The sequence below is a fragment of the Mustela nigripes genome, chromosome 1 (genome assembly GCF_022355385.1).
Source record: "Mustela nigripes isolate SB6536 chromosome 1, MUSNIG.SB6536, whole genome shotgun sequence".
Classification (NCBI taxonomy): domain Eukaryota; kingdom Metazoa; phylum Chordata; class Mammalia; order Carnivora; family Mustelidae; genus Mustela; species Mustela nigripes.
Genome location: NC_081557.1, coordinates 182,720,220 through 182,745,820, shown reverse-complemented (window position 1 = coordinate 182,745,820; position 25,601 = coordinate 182,720,220). Strand labels below are relative to the sequence as shown.

Genomic DNA, 25,601 nt, shown 5'->3' with positions numbered 1-25,601 from the left:
CTTAAAAAAAAAATAGCCCCTTGCTTGGGTAAAATAGCTCAGGCTCTCAGAAAGCACCCCTCCCCTGCCTCGCTGTCCTCTGTAGCATCTGGACACTGGAGGAAGGGAATTTATGTGTTCCTAGAAGAAAGAAAGAGTTGTTGTCCTCTGATTCTTCTGGTCTTTGGGTGAGGTTCATTGTCTACTTGGGTGCTGCTTGTCAGTGAAAAGCACTCGATCTTGGCTGACTTGCCTTTGTTAGAACCCAGACATTCTCCTTGGCATATATGGTTTGAGCTCAGCTTCCAGGAGCTCCTGAGCTCTAATCCAGCTTACAGCACCAGTGGTGTCCCTAGTCAGGGAAGAGGGTCTCTGGCTCTCAGCACAGGGTCCACACCACATGGGAACTTAGGGTGGCTTAAGAAATCCCACACCATTCCCTACTTAACTGAGCTGGGCTGTCCCAGATCTCTTGCCCTCAGTGGTTCCTCACTTTCTTGACTCTACATCTTAATTTTTACTTTCCTATTTTTTCTTTCTTCTGTTAGGACAAGAAGCGTCATGGCTTTGCAGTCAGAAGCTGTCTTGTCTGGGTATTGAGAACATTCTATGATCAGGTTCCTTCAGAACTAATTAGAGAGATAAAGGAACGGAGCGAATCTTTCCTCAAGACAATTTCTCTCTTTCCTAGATTCTGCTTGCAAAATCCCATTTTTCCAACAAAAAGCTGAAAATTACCTTACTCTTTCTCTTTGCATGCTTCTAAATTTTGTCTTCTCTGCTTCTCCCTTAAACACACCCACCTAACTCTAACTAACCACTCGCCCGTCCCCCTACCACAGCTCTCCAGCTACCCCCACAGCAAGGCGTCCTGAGTCAACCAGGGCAAAGGTACTATATTTGGAAAGACCAAAGAGAAAAGCACCTTACTACTTTTTTCCAAAAATACCCTTGACTGTATAGGAATACCCTTGACAGTATAGAAATAAGCAGGATAATGTGTTTATAGGACAGTGAGAAATGAATCTGAGGGGCAAGGAAAACAAGGTTGGCTGCTCAGCATCCTTGAAGGTCAATCGGAGGATTCTAGTTTGTTTGTGGTTGTTTAAGAGACCTGTGAGAGTAAAAGCAGAATTTAAAAACAGCAAGATGCTGGGAATGGCTGTGGCATAAAAGGAGGAAAATTAGGAGTAGCTTGTGGCACCGGAAAGAATCTGGAGTCAGACAGACCCCAGTTGAAGCCCAGATTGTGTTTTTGCTATCTGTGTTATGGTGGGCAGGTTTTTTAAATTCCAGTTTTCTTATCTATGAAAGGGAAATAATACCTGATTCATAACTAAATGGAAATTAAATATGATAGTAACTAAATGGGAGTTAAATACGATAGCACAAAAAACGTACCTATATGCCAGGTGCTGAGTCAAGTTTAGTAGTTTTCCTTCCTGTCATCTTTGCTGGAAAGCTGTAATAATCCAGCTATGATTGGTTAAAGATCTGGAGGACAGTGCTGGCAATGAGAATTGGAAGGGAGGGTCCAGTACAAGAAACATTCCAAAGCAGAAGCTTCAGAACTTTGAGACTGATAGCATCAAGATGGTAAGTCATAGATGACCTTGAAATTGCTTAATCTGGGGGCACCTCGGTGGCTCAGTTGGTTAAGCAGCTGCCTTTGGCTCAGGCATGGGATCAAGCCCTGAACTGGGCTCCCTGCTCAGTGGGAAGACTACTTCTCTCCCTCTTTCTGCTTGCTGCTCCCCCTGCTTGTGCTCTCGCTCTTTCTCTCTCTCTCTCTGTGTCAAATAAATAAAATCTTTTAAAAAATAAAAAAGTTGCTTAATCTGGAGGGGGTGCTTGTTAAGGGAGAGGGTGAGTTGGGACATTTTAGAGTGACCCAGGGACAGATAGTTTTACATGTGGGATCTGAGGTCAAGGGAGAGGACAGAGCCTGGGAAGAGATTTGGGAGCTCAATGGAACAGATAGTTTTTGAGTACTTACTCCCTATGGGTCCCTGGATAATGACAAATAAGCATTATCTGGCTATGCAGTAATATGTGCACATGTAAGGGGATATTTATTAAGACTATGTTTCTTTAAAAAAGAATTCATGTAACCATAAAAAGATATAGAGCACCTGGAATACAGGATAATTGATTTTACATCTGTGTGAGAGATCATTTCGGAGGAGATAAAAGTACGAACCAGAAATCTGAGGTAGAATAGTGATGGTAACTGAGTACTTTTAGATCTTGGCTAAATTACTGTATTTCCTGGGAGGAGAGAGGAAGGCAAGGGTCATATAGTTTATATATTTTATGGTTTATATATTATTATATAGTTATATAGTATTATATACTGTAATATATAGTATTATATAGTTTATATATTATTATATAGTTTATATATTATTAGATTAACAGAAGCAAACTGATCTGGAGAGAGGCCTATTAATACACATTTCTAGGATAATTTTAGTACTTGAATCCTCATAAAAGATACAGTGGTTATGGATATGATAATAGATGACCTCTTTAACCCTTTAAATGGATTTTGAAGAAGACATAGTAACTAACCTTTTAAAAATATCAATCCTTGATAAAAACAAGGGCATGACATTAAAGAGTCACTGGTGAAGGCATTTTGCAGGCTTCTCATTTGACTCAGGGACTTGCTTCCTGAATTTCAAATTTTAAATGGTAATAAAACAAAGGGAACCTAAAGGAACATAAAGCCTCTTGTCCCTTAGGCTGCACTGCCCACACATGTTATTTCAAGTTTACTTTTGGCAGAGCCAGTATAACAGATGTTTAAAGATCTCATAGTCTGGGGTCATTGATTCAGGAAAATCCCATTGTTTTTATGCTGCAGGTTCCCAACTTTTAGTGTGCTTGGGAGTTTCAAAGGATGCTCGTTGAAAATAAACAGTCCTGGGCACCTGGGTGGCTCAGTTGGTTGAACATCTGCCTTCAGCTCAGGTCATGATCCCAGAGTCCTGGGATCGAGCCCTGCATCAGGCTTCTTACTCCTTGGGGAGTCTGCTTCTCTTTCTGCCCCTCCCCTCTGCCTATGCATTCACTCTCTCTCTCTCTCTCTCTCTCTCATGCTCTCTCTTACGCCCTCTCTCAAATAAATAAATAAAATCTTAAAAAAAAATAAAATGCATATTCCATATCCCCAAAGAGATTCTGATTTAGTTAATCTAATATGCGTCCCAGAAATCTGCACTTTAATAGGCATTGCAAGTGATCTTGGGGCAGGTGGTCCTCATGTCACATTTAGGGAAACATTGTTAGAAGTCAGATGAGTTTATGTCAGAGTTACAAAAACTGAGGAGTGTTACTCGTATTTTTACCTCTGAATGGAATGGAGCAAAGGGTTGCCTTTGGGTACACCAAAGTATTTCTCAGAAAGAACTTCTTATCTGCTTAAGTGTTTGGAGAAGTGCCAAGAACCCAAAGTTTGTTTCATATAGCATGCATTTTTTTTTTCTTAAGATGTATGGTCACTGTCTTACTCAGCTGGGGCTGTCCACAAAGTACCATAGACTGCCTTAAACAACAAAAGTGTTTTTTTTCTCACAGTTGTGAGGGTCAGAAGTCTGAGATCATGGTGCCCGTATGGTCAGTTTTCAGTGAAAGCTCTCTGTTCCTGGCTTGCAGGTGGCTGTTTTATTGCTGGGTCCTCCCCTAGTGGATGGGGTTGGGGTGGGGGACTTAAGGTGGGGAGACAAAGGGTGGGAAAGAACATGAGACCACTCTGCTGTTTCTTCTTGCAAGGGCACTGATCCCATCATGTAAGCTCTCCCCTCATAACCTCATCCAATCATAATTGCCTCTAAACCTCCCAAAGGCACATCCCCAAATGCCATCACACTGGGAATTAGGGTTTAAGCATATGGATTTCTGGGGGGACCAGTTCAGTCCACAGCAGACAGATATTACCAGCAATCCATATCAGCCTGAGCTTACACTGGTACTTGTAGAGCATCTGGTATAGGTCAGTGGTCACTTCAGTGCTCTTACAAGAAAGAAGGCCCTGTGCAATGGACCCTTGCAGGGCTGAATGAGTCAGCCCACTGGATGAGGATCTGAAGGTAAGAAACTATCTGGCAAAATTATTTTAGTGTTAGTATTACTAAAGCAGGGCATCCTCTCCCTTTCACCCTCATTGCTTCCTTATTTCTCATGCTAGAGGAGATGCATTGTCAAGACCAGCTGACATTGGGGCCATGTTTATAATTGTGGACAAGTTGAATTCAGTGTGACTCACACCATTCTATCATTCCAGATTAATGATGGGTCCCAGAAATCTGCATTTTAATAGGCACTCCAAATGATCTTGGGGCAGGTGGTCCTCATGTCACTTTTAGAGAAACAGAGTTAGAAATCTTTTTTTTTTCCAAAGTCACTTCCTACATGGATTCGCCATGAAGATAAGTAGCATTAGATCAGTTCTTTTATTTTGAAATAGCTGTATAATTTGTTCTAATTCAGAAATTGACTTCACACTTAACTCAGTGTTAGAATATTTTAAAGATAAAATCAAAATGACTCATGGGATATGTGTTGTAAGTACTAATATACCACATTTCAGCACAAATACACAATATGGAGATATTAGTTCTAAAAGAGGAAGAAATACTAAGAAAAAACTTCTAAATACTAAGAAATGTAAAGAAAAATTCATTAAAAATCATATTCCAGTATTTTAAAATCACACTCTTTGGAGAGAAAAGGTGGGGTTTTTAGAAGTGATTTTTGTTGTAGATAGCAATCATTAGATAAAAAGCCCTGTCCATTAAGATGTGACACCTTAATAATGAGTTTATTTCCCCCAAGATAATGCATTTGAGTATAGATTGGAACTCTTCAGACATATATACTCTGCAAATATCTTCTGCAGTTATAGAAAACGTTAGTATCATTGGTAAGCACAAAATTCATCTTTTATGCATATGGAAATTCTAGCCATTTGAAGTGTTCCAGTTTGTAGCTTCATAGTAAAAATATGAACCCAGTAAGTCAGTACCATTAGGAGTAACAAAACATACTCATCTGCCACAATAACAGTATTTATCAGATTTGTTTAAAATCTTGTAATAGGGGGCGCTTGGGTGGCTCAGTTGGTTAAGCCACTGCCTTCAGCTCAGGTCATGATCCCAGTGTCCTGGGATCTAGTCCCACATCAGGCTCCCTGCTCCATGGAGAGTCTGCTCCCTCTGACCTTCTCCCCTCTCATGGTCTCTCTCAAATAAATAAATAAAGTATTAAAAAATAAAAAATAAAAAAATAAAACCTTGTAATAGAGTTTGGTCTTGAAACAAAGTTCTCTTTGATGCAGTTCAGTGAATGCTATTTCCCAGTTCTTGTCCCGCATCGGGCTCTCTGCTTAGCAGGGAGCCTGCTTCCCTCTCTCTCTCTCTGCCTGCGTCTCCGATTACTTGTGATTTCTCTCTGTCAAATAAATAAATAAAATCTTAAAAAAAAAAAAAAAAGTCATCCTCAAACCAACACACACACACACACACACACAAAACACACCACAGCCCCAATCCAGTCTTGCACCTCCTTGTCTCCCACACTCACCATACACTCCACACACCTCACTCAGCATGCTACCCCACACAACATACATCCATACTACACTGATAGGGCATTTCATTAGTTTCAGAAAGATTATAATGTAATGGTTGCCAATAAGCACCCATATTTAAAAATTTTTGTCAACTAAGGGATTAAAATATATAAGCATTAAAAACATGAATTTTATTTTTATTTATTTTTACTTTTTTATTTTAATTTTTATTTATTTTTTAAAATTTCTTCTCAGTGTTCCAGAATTCATTGTTTATGCACCACACCCAGTGCTCCATACAATACATGCCCTCCATAATACCCACCACCAGGCTCACCCAAACTCCCACCCCCTCCCCTCAAAAACCCTCAGTTTATTTCTGAGTCCACAGTCTCTCATGGTTCGTCTCCCCCTCCAATTTCCCCCAACTGACTTCTCCTCTCCATCTTCCCATATCCTCTGTGCTGTTCCTTATGCTCCACAAATAAGTGAAGCCATATGATAATTGACTCTCTCTGCTTGACTTATTTCACTCAGCATAATCTCTTCCAGTCCTGTCCGTGTTGATACAAAAGTTGGATATGGAGGCATAATACTACATTGTATATATGGACTATATCTTCTTTATGCATTCGTCCATTGAAGGGCATCTTGGTTCTTCCCACAGTTTGGCGACTATGGCCATTGCTGCTATGAACATTGGGGTACAGATGGCCCTTCTCTTCACTACATCTGTATCTTTGGGGTAAATACCCAGTAGTGCAATTGCAGGGTCATAGGGTAACTCTATTTTTAATTTCTTAAGGAATCTCCACACTGTTTTCCAAAGTGGCTGCACCAACTTGCATTCCTACCAACAGTGTAAGAGGGTTCCCCTTTCTCTACATCCTCTCCAACACTTGTTTCCTGTCTTGTTAATTTTGGCCATTCTAACTAGTGTAAGTTGGTATCTCAGTGTGGTTTTGATTTGAATCTCCCTGATGGCTAGTGATGATGAACAATTTTTCATGTGTCTTTTAGCATCTGTATGTCTCCTTTGGAGAAGTGTCTATTCATATCTTCTGTCCATTTTTTGATATGATTGTCTGTTTTGTTTGTGTTGAGTTTGAGGAGTTCTTTATAGATCTTGGATATCAGCCCTTTGTCTGTACTGTCATTTGCAAATATCTTCTCCCATTCCATGGGTTGCCTCTTTGTTTTGTTGACTGTTTCCTTTGCTGGGCAGCAGCTTTTGATCTTAATGAAGTCCCAAAAGTTCATTTTTGCTTTTGTTTCCTTTGCCGTTGGAGACATATCTTGAAAGAAGTTGCTGTGCCTGATGTTGAAGAGGTTACTGCCTATGTTCTCCTCTAGAATTCTGATGGATTCCTGCCTCACATTGAGGTCTTTTATTCATTTCAAGTTTATCCTTATGTATGGTGTAAGAGAATGGTCGAGTTTCATTCTTCTACACGTAGCTGTCCAATTTTCCCAGTACCATTTATTGATGAGACTGTCTTTTTTCCACTGTATATTTTTTTCCCACTTTGTCAGCCATAAAGTTGAAGGTTCATATCTGGGCTCTCTACTATGTTTATTTTTACTTTTTAAAAGATTTTATTTATATGAGAGTGAAAGCATGCACAAACAGGGGGGAAGGGCAGGCATAGGGAGAAGTAGGCTCCCCACTAAGCAGGGAGCCCAGTGTGAGCTCAATCCCAAGACCCTGAGATCATGACCTGAGCTGAAGGCAGATGCTTAACCCACCGAACCACCCAGGCACCTATGATGCATTTTATTTTTAATAGAAATATTCAAACTGCGGTGAAGAGTATTCAAAATGTGCAAAAGGGTATAAGTGAAGAGCAAAAATCTCCCTTCTCCTATGGCTCCTAAGTTCTACTTCTTAGAGCCCAGGTATAACTATAATTAAAAGCCTCTTGTGTTGCTTTCTGGAAATTGCTACAAATGCATAGGTATGTATGTGCATATTTATGTACACATATAAAGATGTATGTATATAAATGCCATATTTATTTAATTTTAAAAAGTTGACCACCTGACACTAGTTGAGCAGCTAGAATGGGGTGCAAGGCTAGCACTTTTGTCCTTGGAGTTAACATGCCTCTCTGGAACTCTTTGGTTATCACCTCTGAAGACCTAGGTTTGCCTGGCCACATTCCCTTGGTCTCCATATGCGGGAAGCCTTCTGCACTCCTCTCTTGATTTGAGGTAAACAGAGGTGAGAATAGAGCGGGGGCTGGTAACTGTCTCTGATTTCTTCTGCTCCCAGACCCCCAGGGAGAAGAAGAGTGTCCCCTTTAGCTAGTTTTCACCCTGACTCTGTGAATATTGTTTTATCAATGGTGGAAAGTATTTCTGGAATATATATTACAGAAAGAAAGCATTTTTCTCCCTTAGCCATTCACTTTTAACTTGCCACTATTATTTGCTTCAAAATTCAGTAATGTAAAAAGAGCTTTATCTGGTATTTTTGGTTGCAACTCACACAGAAAACAAAAATTACAGATATTTTAAAGGAGCTTATCTTGAGCATTTCAGTCAGCAAGAATGTTAGAACTGGCTAAGGGTAAGGATGCAGATTTGTATTTATAATAACAGCCATTTAAATAGTAAAAGTAATCACAATGTTAAAAAAAGTAATCACAGTGTTAAAAATTATGTTGTTTATTTAGCATCATTTTTCAGAGACTCAGAACTTCTAAAAAAGCTTTTTGTTCATGTGCTAATGAGGAAACTCTGGAGCACTTTGTAAATTTCCATTTTACATCTGGGGTAAAGAAGTCCAAAGAAGTGAATTTACTCACCATCACAGAAATTAAAATGTGAACCTGAATCACTGTACACATCAGTTTAATGACATCACTTTCATAATGCAGAAAAATCTCAATGAATGTGGTAGATATTAGATACATTGTTCTGGATATTACAATTAATATCCAGTTGCTTTATTCATAAAATAATAGTAGTGATTTTATTTTTTTAAGAGAGATGGGGGGGTTGGGTAGGGGTAGAGGGTAAGGGAGAGAGAAAGGGAGAGAGAGAGAATCTTAAGCAGACTCCTTGCCTAGTGTGAAGCTGGATGTGGGGCTTCAGGCTTGATCTCACAACCCTGAAGTCATGACCTAACCTAAAATCGAGAGTCAGAGGCTTAGCTGACTGAGCCACCCAGGTGCCCCAATAAGTAGTGATTTTTAAACCATAAATCATACTATATCCTTTTACTTCAAAGAGGCAATTATATAATATTGGTAATTAAACAACTCATTACAAAGTCACAGTTATTTTCAACAAAGTAAGTTGGGTTTTTTTTTGGGGGGGGGGGGGATGGGGGCAGAGGCAAGATACCCTTAAGAGAAAATGATAACAAAGGTAAGATCCTGAAAGATCCTTGGCCTAAATCCTAGGCTCCCCACCCCTGCCCCCATCAATTATTTTACTTAGTTAAAAATGTGCAATGACTTGAGAGGATTCTTCTGTCCTAATTCCTGAAAAATTTGCTTTCTTTAGCCTCAAATCCTAGTGCTTTGGTGCCAAGGACCTGCCAGACCTCTATTTTCAAGACTTTTAAGACTAGTATGGTTATTTATATGAGGTCCAGTGAGTTCCATCTTTACCAGAGCCACAAGGGAAGCATGGATGTCTGGACATTATTTATATTATTATTTCTTCCAAATGCCTTTTTCTTTTGAACAGGAACCCTCGTTCTGATAGGCTATAGGCTTCTCTCTGGGCCCAAGCAGTCCATATTAGGTACAGGTGTTAATTTCAGGTGCCTTGTTTAGCAACTAACCAGCTGCCCGCGGGCCCGCAGGTCGGCTGTAGGTGTTGCCTACTTAGGAAGGTCTGGATCTGTGGGAGGAAGCAATACGCCCTAACAGTCTACAGTTGTTTTTCATTGCTGCTGATTAGGTCCATGGAGGGAAGCCCATCTCTGAGGCGCAAGACGGTGATGCGGGAGAAGGGCCGGCGCCAGGCAGTCCGGGGCCCGGCTTTCATGTTCAATGACCGGGGCACGAGCCTTACCGCCGAGGAGGAGCGCTTTCTGGACGCTGCGGAGTATGGCAACATCCCTGTGGTGCGCAAGATGCTGGAGGAGTCCAAGACGCTGAACGTCAACTGCGTGGACTACATGGGCCAGAACGCGCTGCAGCTGGCTGTGGGCAACGAGCACCTGGAGGTGACGGAGCTGCTGCTCAAGAAGGAGAACCTGGCGCGAATCGGCGACGCACTGCTGCTTGCCATCAGCAAGGGCTATGTGCGCATCGTGGAAGCCATCCTGAACCACCCCGGCTTCGCGGCCAGCAAGCGCTTGACCCTGAGTCCCTGTGAGCAGGAGCTCCAGGACGACGACTTCTACGCCTACGACGAGGACGGCACGCGCTTCTCGCCCGACATCACGCCCATCATCCTGGCGGCGCACTGCCAGAAGTACGAGGTGGTACACATGCTGCTGATGAAGGGCGCCAGGATCGAGCGGCCGCACGACTATTTCTGCAAGTGCGGAGACTGCATGGAGAAGCAGAGGCACGACTCTTTCAGCCACTCACGCTCGAGGATCAATGCCTACAAGGGGCTGGCAAGCCCCGCGTACCTGTCCTTGTCTAGCGAGGACCCGGTGCTCACCGCCCTGGAGCTCAGCAACGAGCTGGCCAAGCTAGCCAACATAGAGAAGGAGTTCAAGGTAAGCTCCGCGCTCCACCCCGGCTACCTTGCACGTTCATTCGCTTTTCTGCCGCCGCCTGGTGCCTTCCAAAGTTTGCTCTGGAATCAGTTTTGCCCAGCGGATTCAAAATATTGAGGGATTGGAAATGTCGTTCAGAAATGATTCGATGATTTCCCCCTCTCGGCATGGTGCTGTGATAAATTCGCTTTGGGCTTGGGTGTATACTGAATCAGAGAGCTATAGTTATGGGGCTGTTCTGTGTGGATGAGCAGTAAGTAGAATGCAAGACCGCCCCTTGCATCCCCACCCCTTTTGTTTAAAGGAGGGATTAGGTGTGACTTTTTGCCTCCCAAATTTTTCTTCCTCTTCTGTAGTTAGTGGTATGGTGGCACACAACACAGAAGGGTATTTAGTTTTGCACGAAGTGTTCATTGGCCCAAACATCTCTATAGCCCTTTAAATAGAAAGTCAAAAGACTAACATGAAATACAATTAAAGTCATTTTATTAATATGACAAAAATGCTTCTCCCTGAAATCCACAAATTATATTCAGAGTGGTGAGTCATAGACACTGGGTCAACACAGAAATACAAGGATAGCAAATTGTTTTGTTTTAATGGATTTTTTTTTTAAATAAATGAACTTTTTTTCCCTGAACATCATTTCTAGTCCACAAGTAGTAGTATTTTTTAAATAAAATTTATACACGAATGATGGAACATTTTTATCTTTTATTCAGTTGCTACATCCTCCTATGTATTTTGGTTGGTTCTACCTATTAAATCTGGGGCAAAAGGAGATTTCATGGTTCTGGTGAAAGTCAGACTGTTTTTTCAGTAGGTTCTTGTCTCCTGTTGTCCACCTAAGAAGATTATTGTAGACATCAATTCCTTAAATTATTTTCTGGATACTGAGTTAATCTGCTTTTTAGTGTTGTGGTGTCAGATCACAGAAAGAGTGATTATTCTGTCTTTCAGACCTTATTACAGTTTTTCATACTTAAGTGAGATTTGCGCAAATGCAACTAGCAATATAATTCAGGTTAAGGGGTTGCAAAAAAATGGTATGAAACAATGAAATGAGCTACTAAGCCATGAAAAGACATGGAGGAACCTTACATGCATATGACTAAGTGAAAGAACCCAATCTGAAAAGGCTACATACTATATGATTCCAACTATCTGACATTCTGGAAAAGGCAAAACTATGGAGAAATTAACAAGATCAGTATTGCTAGGAGTGAATGGGGGTGGGAGATAAATCAGTGGAGCACAGAAGATTTTTAGGGCACTCAAAATACTCTATGACATTATAATGATGGGTACATGTTATACATTTATCTGAACCCACAGAATTTACACCAAGAGAGATCCCTAATGTGAACTATGGACTTTGAATGATTATGATGTGTCAGTGAAGGCCCATCAGTTGTAAGAAATGTACCACTCTGGTGAGAGAGGTCAATGATGGAAGATGTACACGTTTTGGGGCAGGGCATATATGGAAACTCTATGTACCTTCCTCTTAATTTTATCTTGAACCTAAACCTGCTCTAGAAAAATGGTCTTTTTAAAAACAAAATCATGGGGTGCCTGGGTGGCTCAGTGAGTTAAAGCCTCTCCTTTCAGCTTGGGTCATGATCCCAGGATCTTGGGATCGAGCCCTGCATTTCTGTTCAGCAGGGAGCCTGCTTCCTCCTCTCTACCTGCCTCTCTGCCTACTTGTGATCTGTCTGTCAAATAAATAAATAAAATATTTAAAAATTATATAAATCTTAAAAAATTTTTAAAAAACCAAAATCATGAAAAAAATGGCAGGAAAGTTTTGCACGTTTTTTGTTTCCCTTTCCCTACACACCAGATCACCTAGATATTCATCAACCTTCATCTTGTTCTGATAGAGATCTGGACTTAGCATAACTTGGTTATTATATTAAAATTTTTTCTGATGTAAGAGCTACACATATTTATTGTAAAAATGTGGAAAAATACAAAGAAAAAATAAATATCACCTTTTATTTACTCTCGTTGAAGAGAATCATCATGTGATATTTGAAAAGATGTATTTTCTTGGACTCAAAATGAATTATTTATTTATTTATTTTTAAGCCGTTGCTCTGAGTTGTCTCTGAGCAAATTGAAAACTTCAAATTCTGTTCAGAGAGAATAGAAAAGCATTGAAGTAAAAAAAGTTCTAAATATCGCTGTTTTGACCTAGTAATATAATTCTGAATTTATTTGCCACTATTTCAAATGTCACTCAAGCCCTTTTTTTTGCATTTGCTTAATAATATATTAAAAATCTATAAGAGTCTACAAAAGGGAATATTTTCTAATATTATGCTTTAATAATTTATAAAAGATGATGATGTTTGCAATTCTGCCCAGAGAAGTCATCTCAGTGAAGCGATAGTTTTAAAAATTTGTTATTCACAGTTTTCCCCTGAAGCTGGCTAAATCTGGATTGATATTACTTAGAACCTCCTTTACCCTGACTTGAAGAGTCACCTCTGATAACCTTTGAAATGTGGGAAAATATTACAAGAGGCAAAGAGAGAAAACATAACCGAATTTAAGAAAGAGTCCAGAAAGCTCCCAAGTATCTAGGGATATGCAAAAGTCATCTAAATCTCTCAGTTCCTTTTTCTGAACTATACGGAAAGCACTTGTGTAGCATGACCCTCTCTGAGCTGGGACGCAGGTGGTTCTCCAGCAGTTACAGTCTCTAAGGACAAGTCTCTCTCTCCTGACTAAATGTTTCTATTCTTTCCTATTCTCGCCTGTCCTTATTATTCCTTTCATCTCTTTGCCCTCTTGTCCTATGCTCCTGTCCATCCATCAGGGCTGTAGACAGACTGAGAAAATAGTGATTTCACAGCACAGACCCAGAGACTCTGAGCTTGAAAAGGGCAGTGGAAGTGAAGCTCATTTCTGAGATAAACAGGTCACCTAATTTGCCCTATTCCATGTGTTCACTATATTATTTCCATAGAGGGGATGCACTCAAAATACCAGCCTTGAAATGAAAAAATAAGATGTCCCTAGTGGAAAGGAAGTGATTTTTTTTTCCCTTTTTAGACACCTATACCTGTTTCATCTTATCAATGGCCTGAAAGATTAGCATCTCATGCCTCAAATTGCCATCCCTTAGCTGCATCCAAGAAGGTTCTCAGGCAGTGTGTAGTTTTCAGAGTTCCTTGAGGAATGGCAAAAACATGTGAAGGTCATTACCCCCAAAGGTTGAACATTCTAGGGTATAGATTTAGATAAGTTAATGGAGGACAGCCTGGTGACAGGTTATTAAAGAAATAGTTTGGATGTGCAAATGATGTCTGAAGCTATTCTGAGAAACAGAATATTGGGCAGGATGGACTCCAGGTCTAATCCTCCAAATGTCAGTGGTAAGAAAGCTAGTCATTTATTAAACTGTGAGAATGCAAAGTGAAGTTTCTCAATTCTGAGTCAATGATGCCCCCCCTTTTTTAAAAAAAAAAAAGAAGAAGGCATTTACCTCCCCTGTGTCTCAGTTTCCTATCTTTAAATTAGAAAAGCAATTTTTAACTTACATCACAGTAGAGCTGTGAGGAAAAGTTAAAGAAACATAATCCAAAAGCAAGATGGCACTTTATAAAGTAGGAAGATATTCTAGGAGTCCTCTGGCTGTACAGACCTCTTATTTTACAACTGAGACCACAAAGCCTATTAGCCAAGGACCCAATCTGCTAAGCCTAGATTTAGGCATCTTGGGTCCTGGGTCTAGATATTCCATCTAACGCACTGTGTCTGATAACGCTGAGGTAATTCTATAGTATTTGTTGTGTACGAATCATGCCATAGCATATAAACCTCATAGCAGCAATATTGTATAGGCATATTCTCATCAGAGAGGCTAAGTAAATGCCACAGGATCAAACAGCTAATAGATGGTAGAAGCAGTGTTTGAACCCAGAAAGTCTAGCTTTAGATTTGTGCTTTTAACCACTATACTCTCCTGCCACTTTTGTTATCAGGGAAAGGATCTGACCGAACCAAGCCTCCTTAGAGCTGAATTTCAATTTTTCTCTTACAGATAAAAAGGGATTAGAATGATGATTAAACCATAAGCATTAAAATAAATCTGCTAAAACCTGTAGACAGGTTGTGACAAGGACGAGGCATCATCCCCTGGCTTGAGCAGGTCTTCAGGACTTTGAGTTCCTGCTCTATAGGGAAGGTAGCAGGTCCTTGTGGTAACTTCATGGACAGCCATGGTATTAGAAGAGTTTCACAATGAAGATGATTAAGCAAAACTCAATTAAGAGAAAATTACTAGAAAATGCAGACCAGACAAATGGTCCAAGTCATGAAATAAGATACAGCTGAACCTTGTGGTAGAGCTAGTATCATCCTGCAATGCAGACTTCAGGTAGTTCCTTTTGCCACTGAGAAAAGGTTCTCTAGCTGTCTCCGTCCCTCTTTCCCTGGGAGCTCCACATATATTGATAAAGTGGCATCCCATGACCGCAAGAAAAAAAATTGCCGTTATCTCCAGCACTGATTATTTTCTGCACTTGGGCAACAGACTTCTTTCTGCCGGAAACGCTTACGGTGTTACGAAGACAAAGTGTTGTTTTTGCAATTCGTGTGACTGCCAGTTTTTGTTTCTTGATTGGTATTTCCGTGGATGTGAACAAACCACACAGCTTTCTTTAAGACAATTTACTGATTATGATTTCTTGAAACAATGAGTTATTTTCCAGGTGTTACTGCAGAGGTGGCTACCATTTTCTTCAAGCATTGAAATCGTCTCTCTTTTTTTCTGATCAATGGAGAAATGGCCATCCTATATTGTACCAAATCTTATAGAACAGTCTGAACTGAGGAGTACCATGAGGAAATTTCGTCTAAAAAAACTGCATTAAAAGGGGAGCTTTATATGGAAACAGACATGAATTTAATACTTCTTCTGGATGCTATAATAAAATATTTCATTAGTCTTTCAGGAATGGAAGGCAGATGGATATTTAACTGACATTCTGCATAGAAACCAGAGGCTGAACATTTTATTAATTTTATCAGTTGCATGGTACCAGCTTGAATGGAAACCAAAGATTGAGGTTTTTATTCATTTTATCTATTCTCTTATGAGGGGAGAAGGATTAACTGTAACTGTTCCATATCTGAATTTCTGATATCTGAAATGGAAACTCTTCTAGACTGTGTAGCTTTAAACAGTCTTTTTTCTTTAGTTTAGTCAGTGACGTGATTTTTGCCATCAAGTCAGTTATTTATTTAAAGAAAAAAATTAGGGCTGCCTGGGTGGCTCAGTGGGTTAAGGCCTCTGCCTTCGGCTTGGGTCATGGTCCCAGGGTCCTAGGATCAAGCCCTGCATTGGGCTCTCTGCTCAGCAGAGAGCCTGCTTCCCTTCCTCTCTCTCTGCCTGCCTCTCTGCCTACTTGTGATCTCTGTCTGTCAAATAAATAAAAATCTTTTTAAAAAAATAAAGAAATAAAAAATTAAAATTCTTCATGTTTTTGTTTTAAGTAGGATTTCTGGAAGCCTGGAAATTCTTCTGTGCTGGGTATTACTTGGTTATTAGACATGTACAGTATCTCAGGCCATATTGAAATGGGGAACTGTGTTTTCTTGAAGTGTGCCAAATCAGACCATCATCCAGTTAACTTTCTTAAAAATTTTAGTGAAAGCCGTAGAAGTAGAACTGGGATTTCTGAAAGTAAGATACTTTCCCAACAGATGGTCATTGATACTTTGACTGGAACCAAAGGGCTAGAAATAGAACTCCATTCAGAAGGTAACAGGGAAGGCTGCCAAGTGACTTCCTTATCCCAGTCCATGGCACTATATAAATATGCTAATGAAATTAAAGATTCACAGATTATTTTTAGCAAGGTGTTAGTTCCAGTGGCCTGGAAATTTTCTCTCAGGTATTGATATTCTGCAACCCCTGAGAATTCAATTACATATAATCAGACATTTCTTTCCTTCCAGTTCTGCAGGACATGATAACCTTCAGACAAACAAGGAAAAATACCTCCTCTCTCTGTTGGTGCCTGTCCATCCCTTTTCATTCACTAGAAACCAGTCGTTCTTAAACATAAGTGTGTATCATAAACACATGGAGAGTGTGTTTACAGATTACTGAGCCCTCTCTTCAGTTTCTAGGTCAGAACAACGGAGATGGGATCCGAGAATACATTTCTAATACAAGCCCAGGTGCTGTTGAAGCTGCTGATTGTAGGACTACACCTTGAGAAGCTATGTCACCAACAAGGCAATGGAGAATGGAAACTGAACAAGTTATTTTCATGTGTAGTCAGTCTTCTATGTCAGATCACCACTTCAGAAAAATTACCATTTAAACCAATTTGCACTACAGAAATGGTTTTCTTTTGGCTCTAAGGAAACTATTGTTTATATGAGAGATGCAGCTCTTTTTGGTCCTTGGGTCTTTGCCCATTAGCATTTAGCCAACATCTCTTAATACAAACCAGGAACAAATGTGCATACCATTTTCAAAGTGGGTGCATTGCAGAAGATACTGGCTGAGATCGGGACTGGGGGCAAATCCCACTTGTGTCTAACTCAGCAAGCCTTGCGTCCATGTAGGAACAGTAGCTTCCAACCAGAAGAAGGGACCCCTTTTTGTAATTCACCAAAACTTTAAACACTTTCCATTGAATTAAAGCAAACTCCTTGAATTAAACTTTAAAACTCTTGTTCTTAGAATGACTATCGGAAACTCTCCATGCAATGCAAAGACTTTGTGGTGGGTGTGTTGGATCTTTGCCGGGACTCAGAAGAAGTAGAAGCTATTCTGAATGGAGATCTTGAATCCACAGAGCCTCTAGAGCTACACAGGCATAAAGCTTCCCTGAGTCGTGTCAAGCTTGCTATTAAGTATGAAGTGAAAAAGGTGAGTGGTCTGCTTTTATCCAACACCATCTTGGAGTAAACATGTAATATCAGCGATGCTATAATCCCGAGAAAATGTTTTAAATTATAAAGATGTTATTGATAAAAGATTTTTTTTTTGTCATGAAGGACGTTAAGTAAAATATGGTAAAATTGTGAGTCAGATATCTAGCTTCTGTAATCCTGTCTACTTTTTGTCTGCTGTGAGACCTTGGATAAGTCATAAAACTTCTTTAAACTTCAATTTCCTCATGTGAATGGAGGATAATCTCTCCTACCTCAGATAATACAATTACAGTGGATTAAGATACACAAAAGAACTTTGTGGACTGCTCATTTACAATGCAATTAAAAATAATAAAATGTTACTTGTATACATTTTTGTAAGTCACTGCTACAGCTGTCATGTTAATCCTTGTGACTAGCCTATGTCATTATCCATTTAACCTATAAAATAGGTGAAATAGATGATGGCATTTCTAATATACAAGGAAACCAAGTTTTGCCAAGCTTAAATAACGTGTCTAAGTCCAGAGCCGTGGATACCAGAAATAAAATTTATGATTACTTTTTTACTCTGTTTATTGCAGGTAAACAGTTAAGTGTATATATTTGCTGCTTGTACAGGGCTTGTAAATCATGAAAATTGTAGTTATGATGTTTTACTTTAATAAAAATCTCAGTTATCTATAACTTAGCAGCATTTATATGTTATATAACCAATATTTTTTTATCCTCTAAGAGAAACTGACAAATCACCAAGAAGTAAGCTGTTTTCAGGACTAGATCTAGTTTCAAGAACTGGTTAATCTCTGCATAGCTGAATTTTCTCTCCTCCCTGCATGGTGCTTAAGAGGGCAGGGAGCCAGCCTGCAGGGGTTCAAATCCTCAGTTAACCACCTATTCCCTGGGTGGCCATGGGCAAGTCACCCAGCCAGGCCAAGCCTCAGTCTGCTCAGTTAATGACGTAGGTACCACAAAAGCAACTGCTTTTTCAGTAGTTTATAAGATTATAAGAGCTAATGCATATAAAGTAATTAGCACAGGTCTAGTGCATGGGGACTATTCAACATGTATTAGCTGGTAACATTTCTACATTATGAAAATTCGTTCTCAGAATGATGACTCTTAAACAAGTTCAGCTTTTCGTCATCAAACACAGATTTCATGTTCATTGTGTTGGGTTCTGTCCTCAGTAGTAGACTACAGTCATTTTAGGCAGAAAGGAATTTAGTAAGGGATCTGAGGAGACTCACAGAATTATTAGAGATGGACGAACGAGGCTATGTAAGTTGTGCCTCCGGAAACCTTACTGGGAACCAGAGCCAGAACGGAAGCCTGTGCATATGCCGCTGATGTGTGGAACGGAGGAAAGTGTGGGCACCCTACCAGAAAGTGAGCGTGAGGGAAACTTCCTCTTTCCTCTTCTCTCCTTGTATGCATGCACGTGTGCACACGCACACACATACACAGATTCTATCACAATCCAGAGAACTTTCACATACAGTGTTCACAAGGTTTTAGTCAACTATTATTAATGACAGATCTCCCATCAATTTAATAAGATGGGGGAAATGTGAAGATTCCTAGTAAATACTGATGTGAAATGACTTTTCAAGGAGTTGCCATTTAAAAGTAAATGGGCTCAATTGCCTTCCTTTCAGAGGATTCTTTTTTTTTTAATTTTTTATTTTTTATAAACATATATTTTTAGTCCCCAGGTGTACAGGTCTGTGAATCACCAGGTTTACACACTTCACAGCACTCACCAAAGCACATACCCTCCCCAATGTCCATAATCCCACCCCCTTCTCTCAAACCCCCTCCCCCCAGCAACCCTCAGTTTGTTTTGTGAGATTAAGAGTCACTTATGGTTTGTCTCCCTCCCAATCCCATCTTGTTTCATTTATTCTTCTCCTACCCACTTAAGCCCCCATGTTGCATCACCACTTCCTCATATCAGGGAGATCATATGGAACTAGAGCGTATCATGCTTAGCGAAATAAGTCAAGCAGAGGATTTTTTTTTTTAATTTAAGTTTTTATTTTTTAATTCCAGTTAACATATAGTGTAACGTTAGTTTCAGGTGTACAATATAGTGATTCAGCACTTCCATACAACACCTGGTGCTCATTGTAAGTGCCCTCCTTAATCCCCATCACCTGTTTCATCCATCCTGTCACCTTCCTCCCCGATGGTAACCATCGCTGTGTTCTCTGTAGTTAAGAGGCTGTTTCCTGGTTTGCCTCTCTCCCCCCCCCCCATTCACTTGTTTTGTTTCTTAAATTGCACATATGAGTGAAATCTTACAGTTCTTTCTTTCTCTAGAGCATTCTTACTAGTTGAGGTTTTCTATATTAAAGGAAAAAAGATAATTTTGAATAAGATTAATATTAAACCATTTTTAGAAATCTGTCTGGCCATTTATTCACAGATCTTGCAATACACACCTCTTTCCTTTAGTGCCTGAGAGGAGAGGATTGATTTCAGTTGTCACTGGTTCTTTATCATTACTTTGAAAGTGTCATATTAACAGAGACAGTTCATCTATAGATGTACTTCTGTTAACCAAACTGTCTTGAGACAGTGAATGTCTTCCTGGCATGTTAATCTTCAATAAATCGATGTATACTTTACAACATATGAAGCGTCATTAATAATAAATTTGCTATCAGTCAAATAACTGCCAGGAAACAACAAAATAATATATTTGAAACTGAAAGGAGATTTAGGGTTTTGCAGGTGTTTGTGGGTTTGTTTGTTTTATGTTATAAAAGGAGTATTAGTTCAAGTATTTGATTTGGAAGTTTCACTCGGTATATATAAAAACTTTATTCTAGCATGCCCAAAAAAGCCCAAAAGACTTCCTTCATTCTTCACAACATTCATGTGTCTCCATCTAGCAAGGAGGAAAGATACCCCATCCCTTCTGGTGCTTCCTTTTTCCTTCATCTCATTTCCAGTCCTGAAGCGAAACCACTTCTTGGGTTACAGTGGTACGTGAACCCTACCCACTGTGACACTGAGGTATTCTGAAAGGTAGTCTGCAGCTCTGAAAGGCACCGTTTCCGCCTGAGTGGCAGGTGGACTCAGGGCGTGTGACTCAGGGTTCCCCAATTGGAGGGCTCGAGGAACAGGCCACATGTGAGGCATTGGGGTTTCAAAATATATGTGATAGAATTTTTTTCTTCCTGATAACATAATAAACTTATATTTATTCAAATCAATTCATAATTCCACCAAGGAAACCTGTTTTGTGTAATGGTAAGCTGTTTCCCACAAGAGATTCAGGAAGTCTCTTCTGCCACGTGCCCAAGAGTACCCCTGCTCTGGTTCTGAGACTACTAGCTTCTCTCTGACCTTACAGTCCCTAGAACTCTGGTCTTCCCTAGGAATCACACCATGAGTTCTACCCAGGCCTTACAGAGCTCAGTGGCAGTTAGTCAAGAAAATGAAAATATGAAAGACCTGGGCGCCTGGGTGGCTAAGTGGGTTAAGCCGCTGCCTTCGGCTCAGGTCATGATCTCAGGGTCCTGGGATCGAGTCCCACATCGGGCTCTCTGCTCAGCAGGGAGCCTGCTTCCCTCTCTCTTCTCTCTGCCTGCCTCTCCATCTACTTGTGATTTCTCTCTGTCAAATAAATAAATAAAAATCTTTAAAAAAAAATAAAAAATAAGAAAGAAAATATGAAAGACCTGAAGAGGAGAGATCGGAACATTTTTTTAAGACAGTGAGAGAAAGAGAGAGAGAGTGTACACCAATGTGCACATGTGGGGGAGGGTCAGAGAGAGCAGGAGAGAGAACCCTAAGCAAGCTCCACACCCAGCATGGAGCCCTGTGTGGGGCTTGATCTCATGACCCTGAGATCATGACCTGAACTGAAATCAAGAGTCAGGTGCCCAGCTGACTGAGCCACCCAGGTGATCTGAACATGAACATGAGTTTCTGTTTATGTGAGAAAGAACTTTCTAATACAAAAGTAGTCAAAGAAATAACAAAAAGGTAAACAATCTGACAACCTACAATTTAAAACTTCTGAACACAGAAAGATCATAAACAAAAAAAGTAAAGGGCAATGTGAAAAAGGTATAAGTCTTCAATTCTAACACACAAAAGATTGATATTCTTAATGTCCAAAAAGCTTAAATAAATTTTTAAGATAAATTTCTAGAGCTTTGCAGAAAAATAAGCAGAGGGCTTGAATGAGCAACTCACAGAAAATTCAAATGACTAGCAAACATATTTAAAATTTTCAAACCCTCTGGTACTAAAATAAATGCATCCTAATATACAAATAATATTTCCTGTCTCAAAGTTTTAAAGAATAAAAGGTATTCTCAATGCTGCTGGTGAAATGGGCAATCTTACGCTACTGATGAGGAGCAAACAGTAATGTGTTCTCTGGCAGGGAGTGGATGTTATCAATTATCCATCCCACAATCATATCTGGGGTGCCTCTAAGATAAATAATAAAACTGGAAAGAGAGTAAATATTATTACTATTTGTAGAGTTACCCATGTTATTCTACAAAAAAGAATGGAATAAACAATGAATTTTGAAACACTGAGAAGAAATAAAATAAAATGGAAAAAAATTTAACTAAAAAAAAGAATGGAATAGAGTGAAAGATGAAATTTGATTTTTTGAAAGAGTACAGAAGATTAACTTTAAGGCAAAAATATCAGTTATTTTCCAGTTAGAATAATAGATTATTTACTTCCTCCCAAAAGCTCTGAGTTTTAATTCTGCCCATGCCTCTGTCTTCTGTGCAACTTGAGGATGAACATCAGTCCCTTCTCCCGCATAGAAATAACTGCTCCCAGTAAGCTCTGTCCATTCTTCGAAAGTCCTTGACAAATGTAAAAGACACTAGAAGCTGCTGGACCATCGAATGTGGAAAACTGAGCTATTGAGAAAGGGGAGAGATTTCCTGGGTTCTTCCTCTTCGTTCTCTTACTTTCTCCATGGTGAGATTAAACTATAGAAATATCTAGAAAAGAGACATGCGGTAATATATGCACATACAGTTACCTATTGTGTATGAAGAAGGTGTGCTTTCCCTAATTCCCAGAATTGAACAATGCAATGAGAGTGGGCAACAGAGACCTTGGGTAGAGTGCATGTACTGGCTGGTGCCATCCTGAGTCTCACACTGGGCAGACTCTTGGCCCGCTTCCTGCCTGGCACCAAAAAAGAACAGAACACTTTGCACTCGGTTCGAAATCCCACAAACTTATACAATGTAAGTTTTCCATATATTTCATAACTCAAAGAGCTTTAAATAGAAGTTGAATGACTCAGCTTTTATTCATAGCAGTATTTTAAATGGTATGAACTGTGCCTCCAACCATGTCATTAAAAACAAAAACAGAGTGTTCCTACCATGTTTTTGTACAACAGTAGTCCCATGAAGATATTTCTTGAAAGGGCTGATTTGATGATAAGACAGTGTAACATGAATGTTTTTTTAAGTTGAAAATTATCTCATTGTTTTCCATTAACCTGTCTTGATTAGCAGTTCAGTTTACAATCTGGTAGTCATTTGGCAGGGAAAAAAAATGTTTCTTCTCTGTGCTACAGTAGTTTTGTTCCATTGAAAGATTGAGATTTTCTTGTGTGTCAAGCATTCTCCTTTTAAATCAGAAAACTTCAGATAAGGGCATTATTTTTGTAACAATTTCAATTTGCTGGTCCACTGAAGTTAGGATGCAGCATACAAATTTTAACCGACTGGCTATGACTGGTGTGGCAGCCTAGGAGACTTTTTAGGAAGTAAACAATTTTAAGAGAGAAAGGTCACTGCCCTATTTTGAAGTCCTTGAAAAGAACAGAACTCATCTCCCAGGGGGATTAACTTTTTCCCCTCACTTGTTACTATTGCATTTATTTTATTTTATTTTATTTTATTTTATTTTATTTTTTAGGGTTCCTTGTGTGCTTGAATTAGGATTTTAAGTTATTGGAAGAAAATATCCATTTGTGCTTTCTTCCTATGAATTGAAAGGAATGAATAGATAACATATGCTGGTGTATTACTTAAGAAGAGTAAAATTAACAGTATGGGAAATATAGTTGTTAAGCCAGATTTTCAAGTGTTACAAGTAAAATGCAAACACCACAATTTGGGCTACTATTTAACATACATTAAGTGTTTGCACTACATTGAGCAAGTCACAGTGGGTCAAAGATTGATCATTACATAATGCCATATGAAAAGCACTGACAGCTATCACATCTTTAAGGGCTGTGCAACCTATATGTACAGTTCAATTAATGCCATAAAGCACAGCTTCAGATTTGAAGATTATCTGGAAGAGGAACAAGAAGAGGGAGCCAGCTGCAACATTAATATTTCTGTCCTCAAGAGTTAAAACCTAAGAAAGAAAGGCTGGACACTCACCAAAGTGGAATTTGTCCATCAATTCTATATGGACCCATGTCACCTGTCTCTCAACTTCATGGTGATTTTCTATCTTGCAGAAGCCCTCAGCCTATTAAAAAAGGGGGGGAGGCATGTTGGCTTCCCAGGTGGTAATCTGATGGATGACACTGTCTCTTCCACCTGTGGATTTCTCCAAAGGCATTGTTTTCCAGCCTCAGCTGAGCCTGGCTGGAGGCACAGGAGGGCTTTTTATTTGCATCTGTCCAACTTCTCACAAATACAGACCCTCTAAACAGCAAGACTTTCAGACCAACATTCAAACTAGTACTGTTTTAAATGTTGGTTATTTATCTTGGCAAGCATAAGGAGACTGTCCCCATTTTTTTAAAGATTTATTTATTTATTTGAGAGAAAGCAAGCAAGTGAGTGAGCCTAGGGCAGGGATCGGGCAGGTGCTGATGTGGGGGAGAGACTTTCAAGCAGACTCCCTGCCAAGTGTGGAGCCCAATGTGGGGCTGGATCCTATTATGATCCCAAGATCATGACCTGAGCCTAAATCAAGAGTTGGGTTTTTAACCCACTGAGCCACCCAGGTGCCTCTCCACTTTTTTTTTTTTCCCATTTTTTATTGAGAGCTTTACTGTGCACCCAAGAAGAGGAAAGGCGTATCACTTTATGCATACTGATGCTTCCATTTTCACCTTATTCTATCAGATACCTAACACAGTGCCTGGCTCACAGTAAGAGTGTACAACATTTTGAAGAGTGAATGAATAAATAAATGAATGACATAGTAGGAACTCAGAGGAGATGAGAATTTTTAACCAGGAGGAGGGGTAAAGCAGGAGGAAGATGATCCAGTAGAGTAAAGGGTAGAAGTGGAAATTTAGCAGAGTTCTCAACAAGAACTCTAGAAAGTTGTCACCAAGCCCCCAGCGTTTTCAGTCTTGATCGTATTTTATCGCAAGTTAAAATAATGACTGTATTAATCAAAAATCAGAACTTCGGAGGAGTGGCAGGCTCTTGAGTATAGAAAGGAGATCTGATATAGACCTAGCAACTAGCAATGACCAGTGAGTGAGCTCTAGGACCTGGGATTTTTACTATTGAATGGAAAGACACGTATAAGATAAAACATGCTTTTTTCATGTTGAACTCATTAAGTGAGAAAAGATAGCATCTTCTTTGTAGTACGTTAAATCTCCCAAATCCTCCCAGTTTGTATTATTGAAATAAATTCAGTTGAGTACTGGAAATCTAATATTTGTAAACTCATTTTTTCCCCTTCTATCAGCACAAGACCCTTTGCACCCAGTGGCACAGCTGTCACTGGAGCCGTTCTCACCAGACTTCTCAGAGGGCAGTTGCACACAGGGGCAAAAGTGGGGATTTGGGGGAAAAGGCATCTCTACTGCCTACCTTGGGAGATGAGGTTTTATTTTTTAACTTTATTCTTATTATTTTTTAATTAGAAGCGCTAATGGGAAACTATATACCAATAAATAGAAACCTATTCACTTCCTAGTAGATGTGTTATTAATAAATAGCCAAATAACTTGAGGAATAGCCTAGAGTTGCTAAGAATCATTAGGACATCAGGATCATTAACTAGAACTTGATTTAAAAAAATGAACCCTTCACCTGGTGGGGACTGGCGCTGTTTTCTTTACTTCTACAAGTTTGCAAAAAAAAAAAAAACCCCAACCAAATAAACAAAGAAACACTTCATGAGTACTTCCTAACAGGTTCATTGTTATTTTTTATTCTGTTTTTTAGAAGATAGTGAGTGATACTTAGATTTTTGTATTGCTAAACACCCTTTAAAAAGATATGTTGGTACTCATAGTTGATTTGTGAATGATGCTAAATAATTTCCAAGTTTGGGCAAAGTGCATCTGGTCATTCAAAGTCAGGCATATCTAGTCACAAATGGACATCTGTTTATGTAGGAGCCTTTTCACACGAGCCTGACTACAAATACATTCTGCTACCTGCATAAGGACAGGCCTTTAATGAAATCCCAGTCCCTCTGAATAGATGCTGGCAGATGATTTAGCAAAACCAGATGGCACAATAAAATAGCAGGGCT

At 39.5% G+C, this 25,601-nt stretch overlaps 1 protein-coding gene across 5 annotated transcripts in view; it reads left to right on the top strand.

The window, feature by feature from the left end:
• Positions 1–25,601, top strand: part of TRPC3 (transient receptor potential cation channel subfamily C member 3) — a 73,393-nt gene that overhangs the window by 10,198 nt on the left and 37,594 nt on the right. For all 5 annotated transcript variants that reach the window (XM_059378027.1, XM_059378018.1, XM_059378010.1 and 2 more), the window contains exons 2-3: positions 9,464–10,235; positions 16,942–17,130. In XM_059378027.1, the coding sequence (XP_059234010.1) occupies positions 9,464–10,235; positions 16,942–17,130 (961 nt within the window). The remainder of the gene's footprint in view (positions 1–9,463; positions 10,236–16,941; positions 17,131–25,601) is intronic.